This window comes from Azolla caroliniana, unplaced genomic scaffold (genome assembly GCF_043228905.1).
Source record: "Azolla caroliniana isolate FFs.n. ecotype wild unplaced genomic scaffold, voAzoCaro1.0.p SCAF_5, whole genome shotgun sequence".
NCBI lineage: Eukaryota > Viridiplantae > Streptophyta > Polypodiopsida > Salviniales > Salviniaceae > Azolla > Azolla caroliniana.
The window spans coordinates 20,890,332-20,913,821 of NW_028230440.1; the positions used below are offsets into that span (position 1 = coordinate 20,890,332).

The window sequence follows — 23,490 nt, forward strand, 5'->3', positions numbered from 1 at the left end:
AGATCATAGATGTGATAAGACAAATTTGAAAGATTTAAAGTCCGACTTGATTTGAGCAATTTGGAACGAATCATTAGAGGATATTCCTACCGATATGGATGTGATGACATGTTGATATTCTATTGGCTCGGGATTGTTCCAAATCAACGAAACCCAAAAGTTATTATTATTATTGTTTATTTGTTTGTCTTTCGTGCTTTTTTATTTTTATCATCTCTGTGTTGCTGTGTCTCAGCAGGTAAACCTCCTTCCCATGACTTACATCGGTTACTTCAAAGTGTCTCATTTGAATGATAATGCATTTTCTTTATGACGCGTGATATATGTAGTTCAAAGATACACAAATTGGTTCTTTATTTTTATTTATTTATTTAGTATTTTTACAATTATAATTATTTGTTTTGTTTTTAACGATGTGGGTTTTGGGTGGAAGATCTTTTTGGGTGTTTTAATGATGGGGTTTTTGGGTAGATCCTCTTTTAGAACGTTCACAGATAGAAAAGTTGTTTTTTGTTAAATGTTTTTGATTTAGTGACCTGGGGTTTGCATGGGTTTCTTTTATCTTTTTGGTAGTTTTTGTTTTAATGGTGGGGAGGTTTCTTTTTAAATGCTCAATGAGACAAGAGTAATTATTTTGCCGTCGTTTTAATAATGTGGGTTTTGGATAGAGTGGGAGGGTCTTTTTAAATGCTCGAAGTGCAAAATGGGGTTTTTCTTTTGTTCTACAATTGTGGGTTTTGGATGCAAATATTTTAAATCTTTCAAAGGTGCAAAAATTGGAATTTTCCTGTTCAATGACGTGGATAAACAATTGTGCTGAATTACACAGGATTATTGAATTGTCAAAGACTTAATTTTTGTTGAATGTGTAAATTGAGCTTTGTTTTAATGATGTGGGTTTGGGATGTAGATTCTTTTGGATGGACAATGGACTTTTATATGAATGGCATGAGCTCATGCCCCTTTTGATCTATAAAGATGATGATAGAAGTGGGTATTAATTATAGAGTCACCTATATATGCTTCATAATTGTTGCTGGTAGTGTGACGGATCTATGTATCGCAAATTGTCAAAGATTTTAATTAGAATTGAGGCGCATTTTATGCATCAAATAGTTATTTATGTTATAATGATATCACGATGTAGCAGATCACCCAAGGTTTTCATCAGATTATCTGTCATACAGAAAGAATGACAATTTAAAGTCACTCCACTAAACTGATGTATTTCCCTAGATTTTCTCTAATAATCTCATGTTTTGGGTAGTCTGGGAGATTATGAGGATTTGGGGATGATCCATGAGTTTGGCCTCCTCTTAGGAGTCCAAGCTGGTTTCCCTTAATCTTAATATATAGTACGACCATCAATAACACCCCACCATTCATGATGAAAAAGTAACGATCACTGCAAGGAGGATTTAGAAGTTTGATTGCAAGTAGAGTTGTCCTCTCTGCATCTCCTTATTTTGTTGTGCATAATTACCTGAATTTTTGAATGCACTTTGTGGGGATTCAGCTTTTACAGCATCTCTCCAAAAAAGCTTGGTAAGACAACTTTGTGTAGGTTGGCTCTTGTTGAACTAAGCAACATTTGTTACACAAACATGGCATATCTTATAGACCGAATCATCAGTATGTCTTGGATGCCTGACTCCTCATGGACCCTAAACCTGATTAAAAATATCATAGCTTGATTTTCGAGCATTTCACAAGTTGTGAAAAGGCATGCATCGTTTCAGGATATTTGTGATTTGCTGGCAAGAAGCTCTCTATTCATAATGGCATTTCTGTGTCCCCTTCAAGGAAAAAGTGTTTCTGTGGAGGGTGAGGGGGGCAGATCTACCAAAACGACACATTTCTAACTGCACATAGTATGAGAGTATATAAAACAATCGCAGGTCATGTAAAAACAATTGAAGTTGTAAAAGAACTGTGATCTAAAGTATCTTTTTCAGGCCAATACATCGGAGGAAGGCTATGGAGTATCTTATTGCAAGAGAGAGTCTATTCCCCCGTTGGAAATGCATTAAAGAGACGTCATTACTGAGATTGAGGGGAGCTCGACATGCGACTTACATATGTGAGCAGGATATTTCAACATATTATCCTAAATGCAAATCTACCTTTACTATTCCCTCATGTCAGCAGAAATTCTCCATCAAATCTAAGGTGAGATTTCATTTGATGTCCTAGGTACATAGTTCAATAATTCTGTGCCATGTGGTATGTTTTTTTATCTGACATACTTGTGTTTGAAGTTTCTTGTAATGAAAAGCTCTATCTAATCACATGCTATTCACATTTTCCTTTCAACTGCTTTATATCTTCTCCTGTCCATCCAATATGAATCAGTATTAAACGATCCAACATTTTGAGTTAATCTTCCAGAATTCTAATAAAGAACATCTGAACTCACCAAAGTTCTACTGGCAATAGTAGAAGGCATAGAGCATCATCATGCTTTGCCAGAATCAACTACAATGTAACGACAAACTGAGATTCTTGCTGTGAGGCTTGGACACGAAAAGTATTGTCAAAAGCTCCACCACTACTGACGATATGATAACTCACATGCAAAATCAAAGCTATGATAATAACATAACTTTCCAATCATGATTAACAGGACACAAAAATGTTGCCATTGCTATTAATATATAGAACACATCACTATATTGCAGTGAATTCGAGGGAACACTTGGATGTGGATGTCATGGTCTTAAGATAACCCCCTCAAATCATGAAAAATGTGTATTTTATTCAGTTTGATTTTAGACAAGCTATTTCCTTGTTCCATGAGGAAAAGGAAACCTTGCATTGTAGACTACAACGGGATAAGATGCTGCCTAAATTTTGTTATTTTACAAAGACTTCGCACTTGATTTATAATTTTTTTATTGCGTGTATTGATATTGAAAAAATTCTAATGATTTTTACCAAGGCATGAACATTAAATTAAACCGTGAAATTAACATGTTCAGTTTATTTAAAATTTACATTTTCAAAGTAAGCAGTGTGCTGACTGATTGACCGTCTGACCGATGGTTTTGTTGAATATCATGACAAGATCTTAGCTTCAGCTGAATCTGTGGACAAGCTAGATGACGGAGGGCACATTTCCTGGCCATCACCAGATGATGAGATTCCATTTTGGAAACAGAATTTCGGTCCAAGGTTGAAAACATTTTACGATATTTCAGCTTCAGATTCTCAGCATCAACATGTTGGTCAAGTTCCAGATAGCCTACACGTTCTCCATATTACTGCTGAAATGGCACCGATAGCTAAAGTCGGTGGATTGGGTGACGTTGTCACTGGATTAGCGAGAGCATGTTTGGATATGGGTCACAACGTCGAAGTTATGCTTCCTTTCTACGAGAGTATCCCACAAGATCAGATCACAGATTTGACCGGTGGTGATGAATTTTCTTCTTTCTATAAAGGGGAGTGGTCATCAGTTGAGCTTTTCAGAGGAAAAGTTTCTGGAATACCTTGTTTGTTCATTCAGCCAAAGAATCAGTTCTTTAAGGGATCACGCATATATGGTGGAGATTATGATGAGCTTGAAGCTTACTTGTTCTTTACTCGAGCATGCCTTGAATGGATGCAGGTCTGGTTCCGATCCTCCATCTTTCACACTCACTTACATGCAGACATTGCAAATGAAATGACATTCTAATGTGAAGTTTATTGAAGATAAGTAGCATCCTAAAATGGAGCTTTCTTTGCAGAGATCTTGGTATAGATTAAAGGGCTAACTTTTGTTTTATTCATGGAAACAAGGTTAGGGGTTATCAACCAGATATTCTTCATGTACATGAATGGCAAACTAGTGGTTTGCCTTTGCTTTACTGGGATATCTACCATCATCTTTCCTTGAAGGTTAAAGCCTGAAACTCTCTGTTATATTCTGATTTCCAAATATCCTTTTGCTACGAATTTTATATGTGAATTATTGTTTCAGAAGCCCAGAATTGTGTTGACCATTCATAACATGGAGCACTATGGGGAATGCAGGCAAGATTCCTAGATTCTATCTATTTTGAGATTCTAAGAATAAAAAGCCTTGTGATTGTGTGCAGAGTGGAGCAGTTGGATGCATGTGGTTTAGATGGCCAATCGTACTGCACCCTTGAGAAGGCAAGTTATCTTAGTCTAAAATAAGAGAAACATATATTCTCTGTTAATAATGGACAAAGTATATTGTCTACATACTTTTGAATAACCTAAAGAGATAGTGTAAAATATCAAGTGCCCTTAATTTTGATATTATGGCAAGCCCATCTAGCAAGCTATAAATTTAAAGAGCAAGAACAGAACAATTAAACAATAATCTTATGCTTCATAAAGAGAGTAGTATATGTAATCTCCCATTGCCTTATGACAACATGTTAATCATCAGTTCCGTCAAGTGATATCATGCAAATAAGTTGATGTTTGTTTCCTTTTAAATGGATGTAATGTTGTTTTTTGCAGGCTATTGATGATCGTACAATAGGTCATAATCCAGAGAGATTGAGCCTGTTGAAAGGTGGGATTGTGTACAGTAATGCTGTCACGTGAGTAATGCAACATTATCTGTAGTTTGTTTATTTCTCATTGGACCAATGAGCTCCTTATTGTGTTTAAAATGGATGGAAGTTCACTTCCAAGGTACTCCAATACTAGAAACAATGAAAAAGCATGTCTTGGCTCATTTGGCTACCCATATTTAGTTTCTAAGAAACAACTCATAACCGAGCCATCTGACGTGGTTTAAAATGAAGAGTAGAAGATATTAATGATTTATTATGCTTGTGGGTTTGGACATATAACCACCGTTGCCCAATTATTAACAAAAACTTCAATTGCTCCACAAGTTATAACTTCTATTCCAAACTATCAGATTAAAGACGTAGGCTCCTATTTTGAATGATATATTTAAGGATCTTCTTTCGTAGGAGATTATTGGAAGTATTTTATGGACTTCAATGTCTGAACCCTAAAACAAATAGATTCTCAACCATTAATGTAGAAGTAATTACCAAAGGCATTCCTTTTCAGGATAGATAGATATTTTTTGAACAAACTTTTGAGCAACTGATTAGAGTATTCTGAAGTTTTCCATGGATTTCAATCAGTCTCCCATAAATGTCAAAAAAGATACAGAAGATGAATTGTGATCCATAATATGCTAATCAGGCGCTCAAAAGTTTGTTCAAAATTTCATAAAACCACCAATATGATGTCCTCGCTTTGAGATTAGAGATTCTGAAGAAAGATTTCTCTTTCTATTGAGAAAACAGGACAGTCTCACCAACTTATGCAACTGAAACCCTATGCTCAGATTGGCTGGCAAGCACACTGCTAAGGCACAAAGATAAGTAAGTTAGTTTTCACATTCCTTTATATTTCCTTTAATATATGAATTACTAATGGATGGTCACGTCTTAGATATTCTGGGATACTGAATGGAATAGACACAACTTTATGGGATCCTTCGCGAGATCCATACTTACCTGTAAACTATGACGGTAAGTCAGAAATTCATTATTATGCATAAAAAATAGGAATAACTACACCATGAAACTTTAGATTTTGTTTTCTAGCATCCAATGTGGAAGGGAAGCAACTTTGCAAAGAGTATGTCCAGAGAGGACTTGGTATGGAAATATGTTCATCTAAGAGCAAACCATCACCTATCATTGTTTGCATTACTCGATTGGTGGCACAAAAAGGAATTCATTTGATACGCTATGCAATTGACCGCATAGAGAAACTTGTGAGCTCACTGTATATGCCTTGTTTAGTTCCTTATTGAATCATATTGGATATTTCGTTTGAGCAACCTTTTCCCTGTTGTTTAATATTTGTTTTAGGGTGGGCAATTCATTTTGCTAGGCACGTCTCCAGATAGGCGAATTCAAGGAGAATTTGAAAACCTTGTGCATCAGGTAAACGGAAAACCTGCTTAGAGAATATTTGATGAGGATATTCTAAAGCATGTTAATGGCAGCAAGTTAGACTGTTAAGTACAAGAAAGATGACTTGGCGATAGGCACATTCTTTTTATTTCCATGTAAGCGTTTCTATTTTTCCTCATTAATAGAAAAGAATATGTTCGTATTTCAGTACAAGGAGAGCAAGGGAATAAGACTTCTATTAACATACAGGCATGCATCTGCTTTTTGAGATATGCATTTTTTGTCTGAAAATAATTTATAACTCATGTTTGTTGCTTTGAAGCAGTGAAGAACTGGCTCACATGCTTTATGCTGCAGCAGATTTTGTATTGGTTCCTTCTATGTATGAGCCATGCGGTCTTACACAAATGATTGGAATGCGTTATGGAGCAGTATGGAATTTCTACTATAGCAACATTTGAGTTCAAAATTTTAAAGACTTGAAAAGCTTATATGTACCTTGGTCCTTCTCTTTCTCTGACACTGGCAATGCGTAACATCTTTAACAGATTCCAATTGTCCGAAAAACTGGGGGCCTAGCTGATACCGTTTATGATATGGATGATGGATACAATTCAGAGAGAGCTAATGGGTATGTTATATTTTAGCTCATCTTCCCATCTATGATGGGACTTTTATGCATTATGATTGCTAGAACCTCCCTTCCATCATTGTCCCATGTGTACTATTTATTTTTGGAATTGATTTGAACATCTCCAAGTAAAACCCACTAATAGTTGGTAAAATACATAGTATAGAAAAAAAACCTTGATTTGGTTATTGCAAAGTAATATTGAACATATTGGAAACTGTTATTTCTAGTCAAGGAGGGACTATAGAAGAGTCTTGAAATAGGGGTATATGGATTCAAAGGAGGGAGCTATAACCATGTACTACCTTTATTTTCCCATCATTAGGACCATTATTAGATTCTTCACCTGGGATGCACATCAATGTATACAGTATTTACATTACTATGGACCGACGAATGCACAATTCCATAATTTACATTTATATTTATTTATTTATTAGCCTCAAAACCAACTATATATTGGAATGCTTGACATCAGATTTCATACCTTTTTCTTTTACAAGTAAAGCTTGTAATGTTCTATTTACAGGTTTGTATTTCAAGGGATAGATGAAGGATCATTAGAAAATGCATTGCAGCGTGCCTTTGAGTATTTTTCAAAAGGTGAGTGGCTCGATGAAGATGGTGAAGGATGATAGGAGGAAGAAAAGGAAGTAACTCGTAATAAAAATCCGTGACACATGTTGCTGATTTGTCATGTATAGGCATAATCATATTAGAAAAAGAGCGACAAAGCAATCCATAATTGCGTGTTTTCTTTTCTCATACATACCAATGACCATTCTATTGAAAAAGTTGTGTGATTTGACTTTAGAATCAGATGAATGGACGAACCTAGTGTCGAAGGTCATGTGCATTGACAATAGCTGGAATAAATCGGCAAGAGACTATGTGGCACTATACAAATCTGTTCGAGTCAATGGATGACCTGCAAAACTGAAATTTTGACACATCAATGTGTATTTCCTTTTCATTTGTATCCCTCCATATCCATCCATGCATCTAAAATTGATACAAATGAGCCTAATATGTAGTTAATTAGTACTAGCCCTGCACATTGTAGCCATATGTAGTTTTTTGTATTAATCACTGTTACCATATGAACTCTCAAATAATACACAGATGAGCAAAAAAGCCGCCTGGGACTGACGATTGTCGTTGGCATTGGCGTGCTTAAGCCCAACTAATTTTCCGTAAGTGTAGTTTCGTTGATATAAGCATTTATAATGATTGGAAATGAATAAATTGTATGGTGTTTGACTTGTCATTGAAAAGAAAATAAGCATTTGCGGTGCTTGCATCTAGAGTACGAAGAAAAACAAATATACTGCTTCAATTCTCAAGTATGTATTGGACATCATCCAACAAAATTAATGTTTTGATAGTTGCCTATACTTTGTTTGGTTTTCCTTACAAGCATATGCTTGGCCACTTAAGATATCACAAAGATACATTGGTAATAAGTTGTAAACTTTTTGTTAGCCTGTCAATGTTGTATGGACTTTTTATTTAATTTCCTTTATTGTTGGTGGTTGAAATTCAAAGAAATTCAAGCTTAGTATCAACCTCAAGGGGTCTCCTCTCTCATCCCATGTCATATGAGATAAGTCCATTATGCATGTGTAATTATTATTTGTTTAATTTATCACATTGAATTTATGCTAATGTTCAAAAAATCCTATATTTATTCTATGTATGTGCTTTGCAAAATGCTCCAAAAACTGTGAAGGAAGTGCTAACATATGTAGTGCATTATTGTAGCACCAAATGTTCCAAAAACTATTCAAGGTGCTAATAAGATAGGGACTTAATAATGTGGTCTCGCTGTGCTTCAGATGTTTACTTTTAATTTCAAACTTTATAGATGTTGTGCGATAATCATACGAATATTGGTGAGTCACGCAAAACAACATTGTGCAATTGTATATCGTACACAAAAGAATTGAATATTAATAGATTGTAAGGTATCACATTCTCCTTTTTGGACTAATATTGATGAACAATAGGAAGGATTGAGTGAAGCAAATTGATTCAATACATCAATGCTAGTAAATCAATCATCACTAAACATATTACACGTGTAATGTTGGTAAATTTTGATAATGCTTTTGGAACCTAGGAAATAATGTGTCCACATCTTTAGAGTATGGATTTTGCGAAATTCCTCCTCCATCTGTTTCTATCCATATGAGTTATATTTTGAATAGTTATTTTCATGTTTCCTACCATTGGACAAAATGAGATAGTAATTTGTAAGTCCCCATAATAGCAACAATCAACCCCATCGTTAAAATTATGAGTGGTATTCGCTGATTGTAATCTCCATGCAATGTGGCAATTTCGAAGATTGACAAGAGTGGTTAGAGTGATTGTAATTTCAATGTGATGGTGCAAACATACTTGGTGTTGATCAGCCAGTCGGCCTTAAAAAAGCAAAGGTCATGTATGAACCACATATACAACATAGAAGACTTAAAACATTTAAGTGATGGCCAAGTATGAAGTAAATATACAACATAGAAGACTCTTGGCTATGCAGAGGGTTCTATATGTATTTCATTCGTTCGTGTTTCCCAAACCAACATAAAAGACTTTGTGACTACCGTAGAAGGATTGTATACATATGTATAATTCCTTGAGTTTCTCAACCACCGGAAGCAAAGGTAAGCATGTTACTTGGTACATATATAGCAGTTAAAATACAAACTTTAAAAGGTTTATGACAATGTACTTGGTGGTATAGTAGTTAAAATATAAACTTTAAAAGGTCATGACAAGTGGACTTGGTACATATATAGTAGTTAAAATACAAAGTTTTAAAAGGTCATGACAAATAAATGGATTTTGGGGTGAGAGAGGCTCGAACTCTCGACCTCAGGATACCTCAGGAGCTATGAGACCTACGCGCTAGCCAACTGCGCCACCACCCCATTTGATGACATAGTTTCAAATATTTAATTATTTATATGTCTTTACACTCTATAAAACAACACAACCTACACACTACATAATGCATAATGTCTATTTATATGTGTATGTCTTGCTCCCCTCCTATACCCCAAATTTGTAGCTGATTTGTTATCACCTCACTCACGAATGTCTCACGTGCCGTACTCTTAGAGATACTGTTTGAGTTCCATTTGGTTCTGTCGGCATTATTAGTCTCGTCAGGGGTCGTGCGGAACGTTTTGCCTCTTTTCAAAGAGAATGAGAATGTCAACAACATATACATATACATATACATATACATATTCATATACATATACATATACATATACATATACATATACATATACATATACATATACATATATGTTTTCCCCACTTACATAGAGTTCTTGTTTTTATTTGTGCGAGGAATCAAGCATATGATTGGTCAATTGGAGGAATCCATCATTTTGGGTCCTTCCTGTTCTAACAATTGTGACCCTTTTTTGCGTACTCCACCAGACTTCTTTTGTGATATGCTTGGGCAAGTGCGGAGTGGGGCAATGGGGTGGTTGTCAAATATTGAATGCCATAATTCACGCATGTACGCGTACACATATGTACATATATAAAATAGAGAGGATTCAAACACATACATACATATTACACACATGTATATAAATAGAGAGAGAATTCAATCAATTTGAGTTTGATTAACTAACCACCTCACACCACACTCTTCACAAGATCAAAATTTCACAAAAAAACAAAGAGATAAAATAGATAGATAGAGAGAGAGTGAGAGAGAGACAACTAATCCCCCCACCCCACATACATACATACATACATAATGATACAACATACACACACACACATACATAACATATATAATTATTGATACAATACACACACACACACACATACATGCATGCATGCATGCATACACACATGCATACACACACACACACACACACATACATATACTCACACACACACACACACACACACACTCATACATACATATACTCACACACACTCATACATACATACATACATACATACATACATACATATACTCACACACACACTCACACACACACACACACACACACACACACACACACACATACATACATACATACATATACTCACACACTCATACATACATACATACATACATACATACATACATACATATACTCTCTCTCTCTCTCTCAAACACACACACACACACTGTACACATACATATACATATACATATACATACACACACATGCATCCAGTATGTTGATCACATATCCCTGTCTGCGTGATTTATGTATATATGTTATGTATGCATATGTATCTCATCAACATCACAACCCAACAAAAAAGATCAATCAATTTTTGCTGAACGATGGATTCTTGAGGTTGACTTTATTTAGATCTAACCTTATATAACAATTAGCACCCAATTCTTCTTCGCCTTCTTCTTCATTCTTGAGATCAGATGGGTTCTGAAGCTCCTGCTCCTCATCCTTGTCTGGTGTTGCACATCACAGGATTCAAGCGATTCAAAGGTGTGGATGAGAACCCAACAGAATCAATAATGGTTGCGCTGAAGGAAGCTCTGGTGGGCAGGAAGGAGGAGAAGCAGAAAGAGGGGAATCTATTATCAGAATCTGTTAAGTTGCCATGGGGAATACGGATCGGCAGCGTTACGATTCTGGAAGTGGGCGGCTATGGTGCGTTGCCGGCTCTCCAGAACCTGCTAGATTCTGCACTCACGGAGAAGAACACAAACGGATTGATTGATGAACAAATAGTTTGGGTACTTCACATGATTTGGTTTCCCAATCTACTGTCTGTCTTTATGTAGCCTCATAATGGTTTGATTCATTCACATATTATGTGGATCATCAATACCAATTGCTTCATATGTATCAGTATGTATGTATGTATGTATGTATGTATGTATGTATGTATGTATGTATGTATGTATCTGTGTGTGTATGTATGTATGTATGTATGTATGTATGTGTGTATGTATGTATGTGTGTGTGTGTGTGTGTATGTGTGTGTGTGTGTATGTATGTGTGCGTGTGTGTGTATGTATGCATGTGTGTTTGTGTGTGTATGTATGTATGTTTGTGTGTATGTATGTATGTTTGTATGTATGTATGTATGTATGTATGTATGTGTGTGTGTGTATGTGTGTTTGTGTGTGTATGTATGTATGTTTGTGTGTATGTATGTATGTATGTATGTATGTATGTGTGTGTGTATGTATGTATGTATGTATGTATGTGTGTGTGTGTGTGTGTGTATGTATGTATGTATGTATGTGTGTTTGTGTATGCATGCATGTGTGTTTGTGTATGTATGTATGTATGTTTATATGGATGTATGTATGCGTGTGTATGTATGCATGCATGCATGCATGCATGTATGTATGTATGTATGTATGTATGTATGTATGTATGTATGCGTGTATGTATGTGTGTATGTATGTATGTGTGTAATGTATGCATGTATGTATATGTATATGTATATGTATGTATGTATGTTCTCCCTTTACAATTGTTTTCTTTGTCTTTATATTATATCCTTGGGCCACCCCATGATTGGTTTGAATGAGGAGATTGTATGAGTCCCTAATTTCCTTGTATCGATCATCTAGAATTTCGAGTTTCTCGTTTGGGTCACTTCGATCATGGGGTCATTATGTCCACTACTTTCCTTCAATCGTAAAGAACTAAGTCCATGATGGTTGAATATAAAGAACTACTACTACTACTAGAAAAGAAGACTAAATCGTTGACAATTTGAACGTAACCAAAAGACAAATGTTCAACATTCCTAGTTGTCTTTGTAATGAACCACATGTTCATGTAGAATGGTTACTCTATGCATGTTGATGTAAATATAACACAAATTTGCTTCGGATATAACTTACATAGGCTTTGTAGAGACTAATTTAGTTGTTTGATGACATTTAAATGGTTTTTTAATCTTCTTGCTATTCCATTCATAGATACATATGGGGGTCAATAGCGGAGCAAGCCGGTTTGCTATTGAGAGGCGGGCTATGAATGAGGCTACATTTCGTTGTGCTGATGAATTGGGTTGGCAGCCTCAAGTATGTAGATAAGAAATTTGATGGATGGATTGAAAGATTTTTACTTCCATTTGAGCAAAAAAACAAAATGCCCCCGCCAATGCATATTTTCAAATGTCACATTGATGGATTGGTATATTTTTACTTCTAGTCCAACAAAAGCAAAATGCCTCATGTTATCTTTTCAATGTCACAGAGAGCACCGGTTGTACACAAGGACGGTGAGATCTCAAATTCAAGGGAGGTAATTTCGAGTCTCCATAAACTTGCCACAAAGAAAATGGTCCAATTGTAACGACACACTTTATTTTAGATCCCAAAACTCACACGAAAATCAGATCCAAATTTTGTTATATATGTGAATTAGAGAAATTTATGGACTTTTTGGACCTTAAAACGATTCATCAATCTCGCAGACAACTATTCCAGTGGCGGAGCTTGTGGATACCTTATCAAGCAAAGGCTATGATGTGATGGTTTCAAACGACGCGGGACGATTTGTGTGCAATTACGTATACTACCAATCACTCTACCATGCATCATTGCATGGAACAAAATCCTTATTCGTGCATGTTCCTCTCTTCAATAAGATCGACAAGAACACACAATTCCAATTCACCATCTCGTTGTTTGAGGCACTCGCTTCATTGCGTAGCCTATGATTCTTCTTCTTTATCTACGACACACACACAAACAAAAGTGTGTTGATCTCTTGCTTGTTTCATTACTATGCACACCCACACATTGTGGTACTAGTAAAACCTTAACCAACAAATTTGTTTTCGTATTATATCATATCTTATTGATGATTCAAAGCCACATTTCCGCTTCCTCTTTTAGTATACAAATATCATGCTGAAATAATGACACCAGTAAAATAGTCTTGGTGCTACACCACAACCCAATAGCCTTACATTTTGAAGTAGTCTTGGCAAGAAAAAGATCCCTTCATGGCTTTGGAATGGGGCCACAACTAAAAGAAATGTCAAAGTACATAGTGATGCTAAAAAGACTTGAGACCTTTGAGTCCACAAGATGTCAAGCTCTATCATAATTCTAATGTGTTGCATGGGTCCTATTCTCTCTCCCTCTCTCTCTAGTGCCTTTAATTGTGTTTGGCAATATTATCATAATCTTCACCCATCTTGTAAACAAAAAATATTAAATAACACCACGTATCAAGTTGAATACATGACCTTTTGACTATAATTTCATTCATATACATGGTACAAAATAACTTGTCGACGCTAACAACAAACTATTGTGCAAAATGTAAACTGAACGAACTCTTGCTTTGCCTTACAAAGAAGCTTTGTAAGAGCAAAAAGTTACATCAAATGCATGACCATTTATTTGCCTTGGCATATATTTTTAGTAACTCAAATAGAGGTTCAAATCTTATTATTTTACCAGATGTCTAGGTTGAAATATAGGGAGTTAAAAACATGATCTTTGGCTGTCACCAAACAACCTTACCAACTTAACTCACAAGTTATGCTTCCATATTTTTAACCCATATATGATGGCTCCAATTACACTAATTTACTAGATGACCAAGGAACCCTATAGAAGCTCAACTCATGCACTCGGCATCTAATCAAGACCAATATAAAATTTCAAAGATGTGAAATGACTCCAATTACATTAGTGGCATCCTTTTGAGAGTCATTTTTCACATAAGAATTTGTTTCCATACAACCTCATTTTGCTCTCCTACCCTTAACTTGTGATACCAATCTCAAAACAAATTGATAGTTTTAAATATCAATTTCAAAACGAATCAATAGTTTTCGATAACAATTTCAAACAATGAATCGATAGTTTGTTATAACAATTTCAAAACAAATTGATAATTTTCTCCAACAATTTCAAAACAAATTGATAGTTTTTTGTCTTGAGTCCTCTTGTCTCACAGATATGACAATTTCCACAATTATATCACCAAGAAGATGCTTGTAATGAAATACAACTTTCAGACAAAAGCAAAAGAAAAGCTGGCCTTACTCATTCCATTGACACAAGTAAAAGAAATCCATAACAATTCATGCAGATCCTGAAATGTAACACGACACATATCACAAATCTATGCAAAAGCAATGTATAGACAGGACACAGAAAGATATGTGCAATAAATAAAAAAATCCTACAATCATTGATTTGAAGATGAAGACGAATTTTAGGGATCAAAATATATCGATTTTAGCCTGTTATACTAAGCACTGAGAGCCTAGGAATCAATTACTTAAGGTTAATCCATTTGTTTGAATTTAACAATTCCATATCACTGATACCACTGTTCTACTAATATCTTTTGAGTATGCATAAATGGATGAAACCCAACAAATCCATCACTTATGTTTAACAATGCATCAATCCTCTCTATATATGCACATATATCTTTGAAGATGTGCAAAAGGACGAACCCATATAATATCAACAATTATGCATGGTATATTTTGTCAAATCAATCCTAGATGCTACCTTATGAACCAGTCACTTGTTGAGCTGCTGAATAATCAATCAGTTCTTCAAATCCATCACTTCACCACCATTTACACATCTTTTTAAGCGCTTGAATTAACTAAATAACCCTAGAATACCTTACAAATCCATAACTTCCAAACCACAATTTATGCATGTGTTTGAGCTTTTTAAACAGAAGAGGAGCAACATCATCTATCCATTCACATTCACTGGTTCAATACTGGTATCCATTTACACATGCTCAGAGAAAACGGACCAAGGACTTATGAAATTGACTGTTGATTAAGAGACCCATACTTTCAGAGTTTTGAATCCAAGTATATATGTATATGTATATATATTAATTCATACATAGGTCCACCAATAAAAACTAGAAAATCTCTCCATTTATATATGGATCGGAACCATACCCACGTGGTAGTGAATCCTGGTGTAAATTCATACATAGATGCATCAAGCAAAATATACATATCCCTGTTTTCGAAGAAAACCCATCATCTTAAGCTGCACTCAGCTGCACCGACACAGAGGAAAGTTTGTGCATCAGAATATATATATATACATGGGAAGTTGAAAACTTATTGAAATAAATGGGCAACTATGTTTTAGATAGATTTGCCAAGAGAAAAAGCCAACAATTCAGAACCCTGGGAATCAAGACAACATACACTTGCAAGTAACAATCGGCAACGGTTCGGTTTAATGCCTTAACAGTTTCAACGGTTCGGTTTCAACAGTCAGAAACTGCGGTTTAAATGGTTAAACGGTTAAATGGTTAAATGGTTAAATGGTTCGGTTTCAACAGTCAGAAACTGCGATTTATTTGGTTTAATGGTTAGAACTGAAAAATGTTTAACGGTTTTGTGGTTCGGTTCAGGTTTTTAAAAAAAATTAACGGTTCGGTTTTGACCCTCTCAAACCGAGCCGAACTGTTGCCGATTGTTACGTGCAAGGCGACAACCAAAAGAAACAGACATGTAAATCACAGTCCAAAAGAAGAGCCCTTGATACACCGCCAGTCTAGAATACATCAAGTTTGAAACCCTAGAGAAAACAAATGCACTCATGCAATGAAAACAAGAAATCCGGGTCAGAACATATGCATGAAAGATGAAACACTAGATATAAGCGGTTGCCCAAATATATACATGGAAGGTGAAACCCTAGAACAAAACCAAGAAATCATTGAAACACCATAGCCACATACACAACACAAAAACTAAATTAAATAACAAAAGAAACCCTAGAAATACCGTATCCACATAAAAACTCAAAACAAAATTAGATCGAAGAAGAAGCCCTAGAAACAAAATGAGAAAAAGTAAGGACAATAAACAATAGGAAAGGGGCCATAATAACAACAAACTGTAACACATAACACAAAACAGAATTCAAATCAAAGAACAAACACTGTATCCACATAAAAACTCAAAACAAAATTAGATCAAAGAAGAAACCCGGGAAATAAAATGAGAAAAAGTACAATAAACAATAGGAAAGGGGCCATAATAACAATAAACTGCACCATAACACAAAACAGAATTCAAATCAAAGAACAAACACCATATCCACATAAAAACTCAAACAAAATTAGATCAAAGAAGAAGCCCTAGAAATAAAATGAGAAAAAAGAAGGATAATAAATAATAGGAAAGGGGCCATAATAACAATAAACTGCAACACATAACACAAAACAGAATTCAAATCATATCCACATAAAAACTCAAACAAAATTTGATCAAAGAAGAAGCCTAATAAATCAAATGAGAAAAAAGAAGGATAATAAACAATAGGAAAGGGCCCATAAATAACAATAAACAGCAACACATACCACAAAACAGAATTCAAATCAAAGAACAAAACCCTAGAAAGAAAAACTACCCGCAAATGAAATAAGAAGAACATCGGGGAAAAGAAGACCTTAGGGAAAGAACATCGAAATCAACAGCAAGATACCTATAAGAAAAACAAGAAAAAAAGCAAAAAAGCAAAAGAACCTGCCATTCTCTTTTCTTTCGTGTGGATTCAAGAAGAAGCTTGTTCTTCGTGGTTAACCGCATCTTGAAGGATGCCATCGTCATCGATCACAACCTGTATGGGGGAAGTCCCAAGGCCAGTCGCAATGGCGAGCAAGATGTCACGCATCTGCGAGCAGAACTCGGAGAAATCGACTCTCCCATCATGGTCCGTGTCGAATTGCTCGAACACCGAGTTGTAGAGAGCCGTGAGCTCCTCGGGGGTCTTGTGGTCGGGCATCCCGAGGTGCGACTCCAGGAGCCGCATCTTCTCGAACGCGGTCCGTAGCTCCGATCGAGACAGCATCCCGTCGTTGTTGAGATCGGTCTCCTTGAACCGCACCTCCATGGCCGCTTTGAATGCCGCCTTGTCTTCCACGAAATCGCGGACCGTGGACCCGTCGAGAATCGCTACCGGCATGGCTGATGATCTTTCACTTGACTTGACTTCTTCTCCTCCTTCCTCTGCTCTTGATTCTTGACTCTTGACTTTTTCTTCTCCTCCTTCCTCTGATCTTGATTCTTGACTCTTGACTTTTTCTCCTTCCTCTGCTCTTTGAGTCTTGAGTCTTGACTTCTTCTTCTTCTCCTTTCTTTCCCTTATGTCTCTCTTTCTCCTTTCACTGCCCCCTGTTTCTTGTAAGGTGCACTTTCTCCCTCTTCCTCATTACTGGCAACTGCCCCTGTTTTATAATGTCTACTCTCTCCCTCTCTCTCTCTCTCTCAAAAATATCTCCTGTCACCATCAATGTCACATTCTCTCTCTCTCTCTCTCTCTCTCTCTCTCTCTCTCTCTCTCTCTCTCTTCCACCTTGGTTTCACACTTGCATCCTATGTTGTTGGCATGTATTTTGGACATATATGCTCCATCCAATCCATACGCATCGACATGTGTTCGTGCCTAGGAATCGACAACGGTTTGGTTTTGGCTTAACCATTTTGGCCTTTGTCCAAACCAAACTGGTTAAGCCTTGCCGATTTAGCCTTATTTGGTTTGACCCAAATCAGTTCGGTTCGGCTTGAGCCATCCCAAACCTAGCTCAAACCGTTTTTAAGGAAGCGTAAGCCTAAACCGAGCCACCAAACTACCAAACCCTTTTGACAGCTTGGTTCAGTTGAGTCGAGTCGTTATCGATTCCTATTCGTGTTGTGTGTCCCGAGAAAACGCTCAACTACCAACCAAGATCCTACAACTTTACAACATTGGGTAAATAAATATTAGTAGTGCCTGGACAACCATGTGACGTTTTGTGGAGTTTCCTTTCACGACTTCGTATAAGCTTTGAACACGAAATGTGATCTCTTCGAAGAGTAACCTATAAACAAACATTTCCCAAACACTTCACTCCTCTTGACTCTCCAACACACCATTTGGAAACATAGATGACATTGGCAAAATGGTTATGCGTATCCGAGATGATAAAGATTACCGCATTTGCATTATGAGCATATGCTACACTATCAAGGCCAACTGTGAAGGAAAAAGTCACAAGGATACTACGACTAGCTAAAGACAGTTGGACAACCATCTACATGGGGCTTATTCTCACCTTAATTAACCATTGACAATGAGTTAGAGGTTTTAGCTGGACTTTGTGACTCACATATTGACAATCACAATATAAGAACGAGGCATGTGTGCATAAGACAATATAGATTATGAAAAGTAGGCATTGATTGTTGACTTGAATGATGTGAAAGCCTAGATCTCTCATATAAAAATACACTTTGAATGCCCCCCGAAATGATTGATTAATTTATACATTCATGAGGCTACATTTTCTTGAAATATTAATTTTCTAAGAAACACAAACATGATAGTGTCGTAGTAACCTTCAATTTGGCTATATTAGAGATGTTAATCATGGGCTCAATGTTGCATAAACTCTTCATAGCTTTAATATCAAATAATGCATGTGAACATTGCACAACTACACTATTGATATTCACATTATTACGCATGAGAAAAGATGAAAGCATTAGTTCCTAAAAGGTGACATATAATACAACAAAGGTTAAGGAGGATAAAGGAGGGAAGCGGGAATGGTTGATTGTTAAAGAAATGAATAAATTAGTTATGGCATTGATCAATCATTGATCTTTTGACAATTATTTTCCGAAGAAATAAAGCAATATTTGCAAAATGGAACCAATCTTTGGGATGGGCCACCTATTCCAATACATTAAAGTTCTTCTTAGAAAATCTATATTTGTTTCCACCATGGTTTGAACCATACGTACCATACGTACATTCGCATTCGAGAATGTTCCTATCATTTGAGTATGGTAAGCAGGTTCCTCAAAGTATGGTAAATACCATACTTTTGTATTCATTATTTATTATAAGGTAAAAAAATTTTAAAGCGAAGAAAGTTAAGGTAAAAAGTGTAAAAAAAACATAAGAATGTTTGCTAGAGCATTCGAGAATATTACGTATTATGGTTTCCACCAAGCAAATATGCTTCCAAGAGAAAGAGATGATGATGATAATATATATATATATTAATGTCCACATATGGGCAAACATGATCCCCAACTAGGTAGCTACATAATGATAATTCAAAAAGTAGAAGTAAGACTTTAAATTAAAAACCAAGCTTGTTCTCAAATTTCATAATTTGTATTTTCCATGAGTTTACTTTCGTGATCGAGTCATGATGAGCAAGATATGTTGTTGTCAATTATTCTATCCTTGTTAGGAGTTTGTGGAATTGAGTACAACTTTATTTAAATCTATATGAAAATGCTCAGCACAAAAAAAATTTGCAAGCTTTGTAATATCCAATTCCCAATTTACTAAGATTACGATTGAGATAGACTGGTGATTTGCAGGTCACAAAATTGTTGCAGCCTAAATAGAATTGATGTATATCATAAACTAATTGTTATGTGTACAAGATGGCTACACAAGTTAATAAAGAATGGGGAATAACAAGATCCAATAGATCGTGAGAAAGTGTGGTATAACTAGGGTACATAATTGTTAAAAAACGTGCATTCTATGTTTAGAATACGTTTTAGAATACTGTAAACTTTTCTACATTTTAGAACTGCCATTTTTCAAATTTCCACATAAAATTTGACGTATTCTACGTAGTCTATGTATTTAACAAGTATTTATCATTTCAAAAAGTTTTTATTTTATTTTAAAAGTAAACTTTTTTTTTCAGAAAAAAACTTCAAATTTTGAGAAGTAAAAGTATTCTACATGTATTGTAAGTATTTAACATATTTTAAGTATTTTATGTGTAAAGTTAGAATACTTAGAAATGGTTAGAATACGTATTCTACTTGTATTGTATGTTAAGTATTCTACAACAATACTAGGATCACAATCTCATATTTCTTTTAGTGATGAAGTGCTTATTTGGAGGGCCATGGTGGGTGGATTACTTCTAGGACCTACTTTGCGAAGATGAAGTATTGATTTTGGATTGGTTTATTTTGCACTATTTTAAAGGAACATAGTTGACATCAATTTATTAGTTGTCATGTAGGAAGGGCTATCCTCAAATTTATATATACAGTTTGAGCTTCTATAACCGGAGCATCAAAATCCTTGTTTTGATAGTTGTTTGGTTATAACTTATAATGTGTACATAATTTAGAATGCCTTCTCCACATTTTGAGATATCCTTTCATTATCTAAGGTATTGGGAATTATGACATAATTGGTGTATGCAAAATGCCTTTCTTTTTTATGCTCAATGTGGGGTTCAAAGACAAGTTTGATGATTGAAAGGTATACTAGTATGGTGGTTTTCCTTGCTCTATGGCACAAGAGGAATTAGAGGTTTGTATGCTAGCAAGTAAGAATCGACAATGTTTAGTTTTGGCTTAACGGTTTGGCCTTGTCCAAACTAAACCGGTTAAGCCTTACCTGATTTGGGAGTTTCAAACTTGAATGAATTGATCCCTAAAATAGTTTAGGAACTTGTTCGGTTTGGCATGAGCCTTGCCAAACCGAGCTCAGACCAATTAAGGACACTCAAGCCCAAATCGAGTCGAACCAAACCACTGAAGTGTTTAAAAATAATTTAATGGCTTGGTTCATGTTAGAGTCGAGCCATTGCCAACCGAGCTCAGACCAATATATGCATTGGCCGTTACCGTACGGGTATATATAAGTTCATGATGATGTATTTAGAGATGAGGGATGTCATGGGAACCCACATTGATTTTGTGATGAGCCAATAGACTATCATATTTGGTGACCTTAGATGGTAAGATTGTATAGTAGAAGGTTATGCATTTAACCTCTACATTCCATTCTAGATTGATGAGACAAAAAAACACCCCCATAACTAACTATACAACCATGACTGGTGTCGACGTAGCAATGTGTTTTTATGTTTTGTTTTATTTATTTGTATATTTAATTTTCGAATTTTCTTTCTTTATTTTATTTTATTAGCTAGTGTGGGCATGCTTCAACGATAACACAAATGCCCCGTGATGAAAAGTGCACCATCTAGCACTTGGTAGAAGGGTAGGACGTTGAGCATGTTGTTTACTACTGGGCAATAGAGCGTGATGCCGAGGGCCACCAAACGGGACTCACATTTGCACAAGCACCTGTAATTCGTAGCAGCTCGATGTTGTCGGATTGCTAGATGTAGTAAACCTGAAAAAAATACACACACACACCCAAACACGTATACATATACATATGGATTTGTATTAAAAAAAACACATATAAATTCATTTATTTAATTTCTTTTTTAACAAAACAAAAAAAACATACTTCTAACCTTGTGCCACAGGTGGCCATAGTGACAAAACCCTAACCATGTAGTAAACATGTGAGACAAAACTGACACATCAAAACACACATATTAACAAACCAAACAATTCTTGCCCATACGAGAGAAACAAAATCTTAACATAATTGAAAGAAGAATTCGAAGAGAAATGGAGAATATGGAAGTTCTTAGTTTCTTCTTCTTGGATCAAGACAATGCATGTTAATTCCTCTAGGATTAAGTAATATATTAAAAAAATAGCCAATACAAGAAAACATTAATCACGCTTTGATACCAATTGTAAGAATATAAATTAACGTGAGAGAAAGTTAAGGAAGAAAGGATGATAGTCCATTTGACCACCCCCTAGCTAATGTGAGAGAGGAATCTGATTCCTGCTCATACAACCAAGTACAGACATGAATCGTACCTAGGTGGTAAAGTTGTACCGTAGTATTCTACACACGAGGATAAGTATGGTCATGCATGTAACATTGGGTTTGAAGAAAAAGGAGGTGCATGTGTATGAAACTAGAGCTTTGCAACACAATCAAAGTCTCTATCCAATATGAAAAAGATGACTAACTCCAAGTCATCTAGTCAAGTGCAATTGGAAAACTACAACCATTAGGTTCGGGGGTATGTTAAATATCCATCAATCACTTGAAATTAAGTACCTTGTCCGACGATACCAACATTGGCCCAATGTAATAATAAGGATATGACCCATAAACCGTAAATAAACGCCCCCAAAATGTTATAAATACTAATAGTCCAAGTAAGCAAGTGTGAGAGCAAATGTAAGGAGATGATTCACTAAGTGAACTATATAGCTCGCGCCATTGGCTTACTTAGAAGTGGTTGACACCCTCTCTCTCTCTCTCTCTCTCTCTCTCTCTCTCTCTCTCTCTCTCCCACGGAACTAACCATAAGGCATTCACTCCTACCTGATCCCCATAACAATGAACCAATGAGTATATTCCTAGCTTATGCTAGGAAAGTCTCTCTCTCTCTCTCTCTCTCTCTCTCTCTCTCTCTCTGCAATGGTCGTGCGCCACGCTGTCGTCGCTGCCGTCTGTGACGTCTGTCGCCGCCTGCTATCGAGCTGCACTCTCTCTCTCCCCCCCATCGTGCTGCTGTCGTCTGTTGCCGCGCTACCGCCTCTGACGTCCGTCGCCGTCTACTGCCGTCTGCGTGCAGGACGACCTATTGTCGTTCGTCATCATCCGTTGTAGTCGCCATTGTCGTTGCCGTGTTCTTCTCCTTCTTGTTCTTGAGGTTGCCGAGTGTCGCGTTTCTTTTCTTGGCGGCGCATCCTTGTTCTTTTAGCGTGCTCGTCGCGTGCAAAATGCTGATGTGACTACGACATACACACAAACTCAGCTAAGTCTCGAACCCATTTATTTTATCCTTTTTTTTCTTTTCTTATTGACACTACAATGTCTAAACGAAAGGAACACAAGGATACACAAGACGAGGCTATAAGTAAGGAGGACTTTTTGGATATGTTTAACCGTTTAACAAAAATAGAGATGGATATGAAAAAATGGGTGAAAGACGCCGAAACCCACAAGAAAAAAGATAGAGAGGAAAAAGACACCCTCAAGGCCGAAATAGAAAAACTTAAAGAGGAAAACACAAACCTCAAACAACAACTTAATGACATCAAGGTATCCCGAGAGGACGGTGAAAT

General features: G+C 36.0%; 3 protein-coding genes and 1 non-coding gene across 5 annotated transcripts; 2 read left to right on the forward strand and 2 right to left on the reverse strand.

Moving 5' to 3' along the window:
* Window positions 1-189: 189 nt before the first annotated feature.
* On the forward strand, window positions 190-7,722 carry LOC147864412 (uncharacterized). Its single transcript, XM_087320213.1, has 16 exons — window positions 190-238; window positions 1,956-2,169; window positions 3,065-3,607; window positions 3,781-3,879; window positions 3,962-4,014; window positions 4,080-4,137; window positions 4,474-4,556; window positions 5,283-5,360; window positions 5,431-5,510; window positions 5,586-5,758; window positions 5,856-5,930; window positions 6,109-6,157; window positions 6,234-6,331; window positions 6,449-6,531; window positions 7,061-7,134; window positions 7,346-7,722. Exons 2-16 carry the CDS (start codon window positions 1,978-1,980, stop codon window positions 7,456-7,458), a joined length of 1,851 nt encoding a protein of 616 aa, XP_087176339.1. The 5' UTR covers window positions 190-238; window positions 1,956-1,977; the 3' UTR covers window positions 7,459-7,722.
* A 1,654-nt stretch (window positions 7,723-9,376) lies between these two features.
* On the reverse strand, window positions 9,377-9,461 carry TRNAM-CAU (transfer RNA methionine (anticodon CAU)). Its single transcript is given in 2 exon segments — window positions 9,377-9,412; window positions 9,424-9,461. It is a non-coding gene; the product is annotated as a tRNA-Met (tRNA).
* Window positions 9,462-10,896: 1,435 nt separating this feature from the next.
* LOC147864414 (uncharacterized) lies at window positions 10,897-13,246 on the forward strand. Its single transcript, XM_087320597.1, has 4 exons — window positions 10,897-11,269; window positions 12,473-12,577; window positions 12,753-12,800; window positions 12,973-13,246. Exons 1-4 carry the CDS (start codon window positions 10,949-10,951, stop codon window positions 13,216-13,218), a joined length of 720 nt encoding a protein of 239 aa, XP_087176723.1. The 5' UTR covers window positions 10,897-10,948; the 3' UTR covers window positions 13,219-13,246.
* A 2,059-nt stretch (window positions 13,247-15,305) lies between these two features.
* On the reverse strand, window positions 15,306-17,706 carry LOC147864415 (Calcium-binding EF-hand family protein). Of its 2 annotated transcripts, none has more exons than XM_087320215.1 (2): window positions 17,042-17,706; window positions 15,306-15,554 (listed from the first exon to the last, which is right to left on the reverse strand). In XM_087320215.1, the coding sequence occupies exon 1, from the start codon at window positions 17,474-17,476 to the stop codon at window positions 17,066-17,068; it is 411 nt and encodes a 136-aa protein (XP_087176341.1). In that variant the 5' UTR covers window positions 17,477-17,706; the 3' UTR covers window positions 15,306-15,554; window positions 17,042-17,065. The 2 variants fall into 2 exon arrangements, with proteins under 2 accessions (XP_087176341.1, XP_087176340.1); XM_087320214.1 differs by having other exon boundaries at window positions 17,038-17,706.
* Between the last annotated feature and the right edge of the window lie 5,784 nt (window positions 17,707-23,490).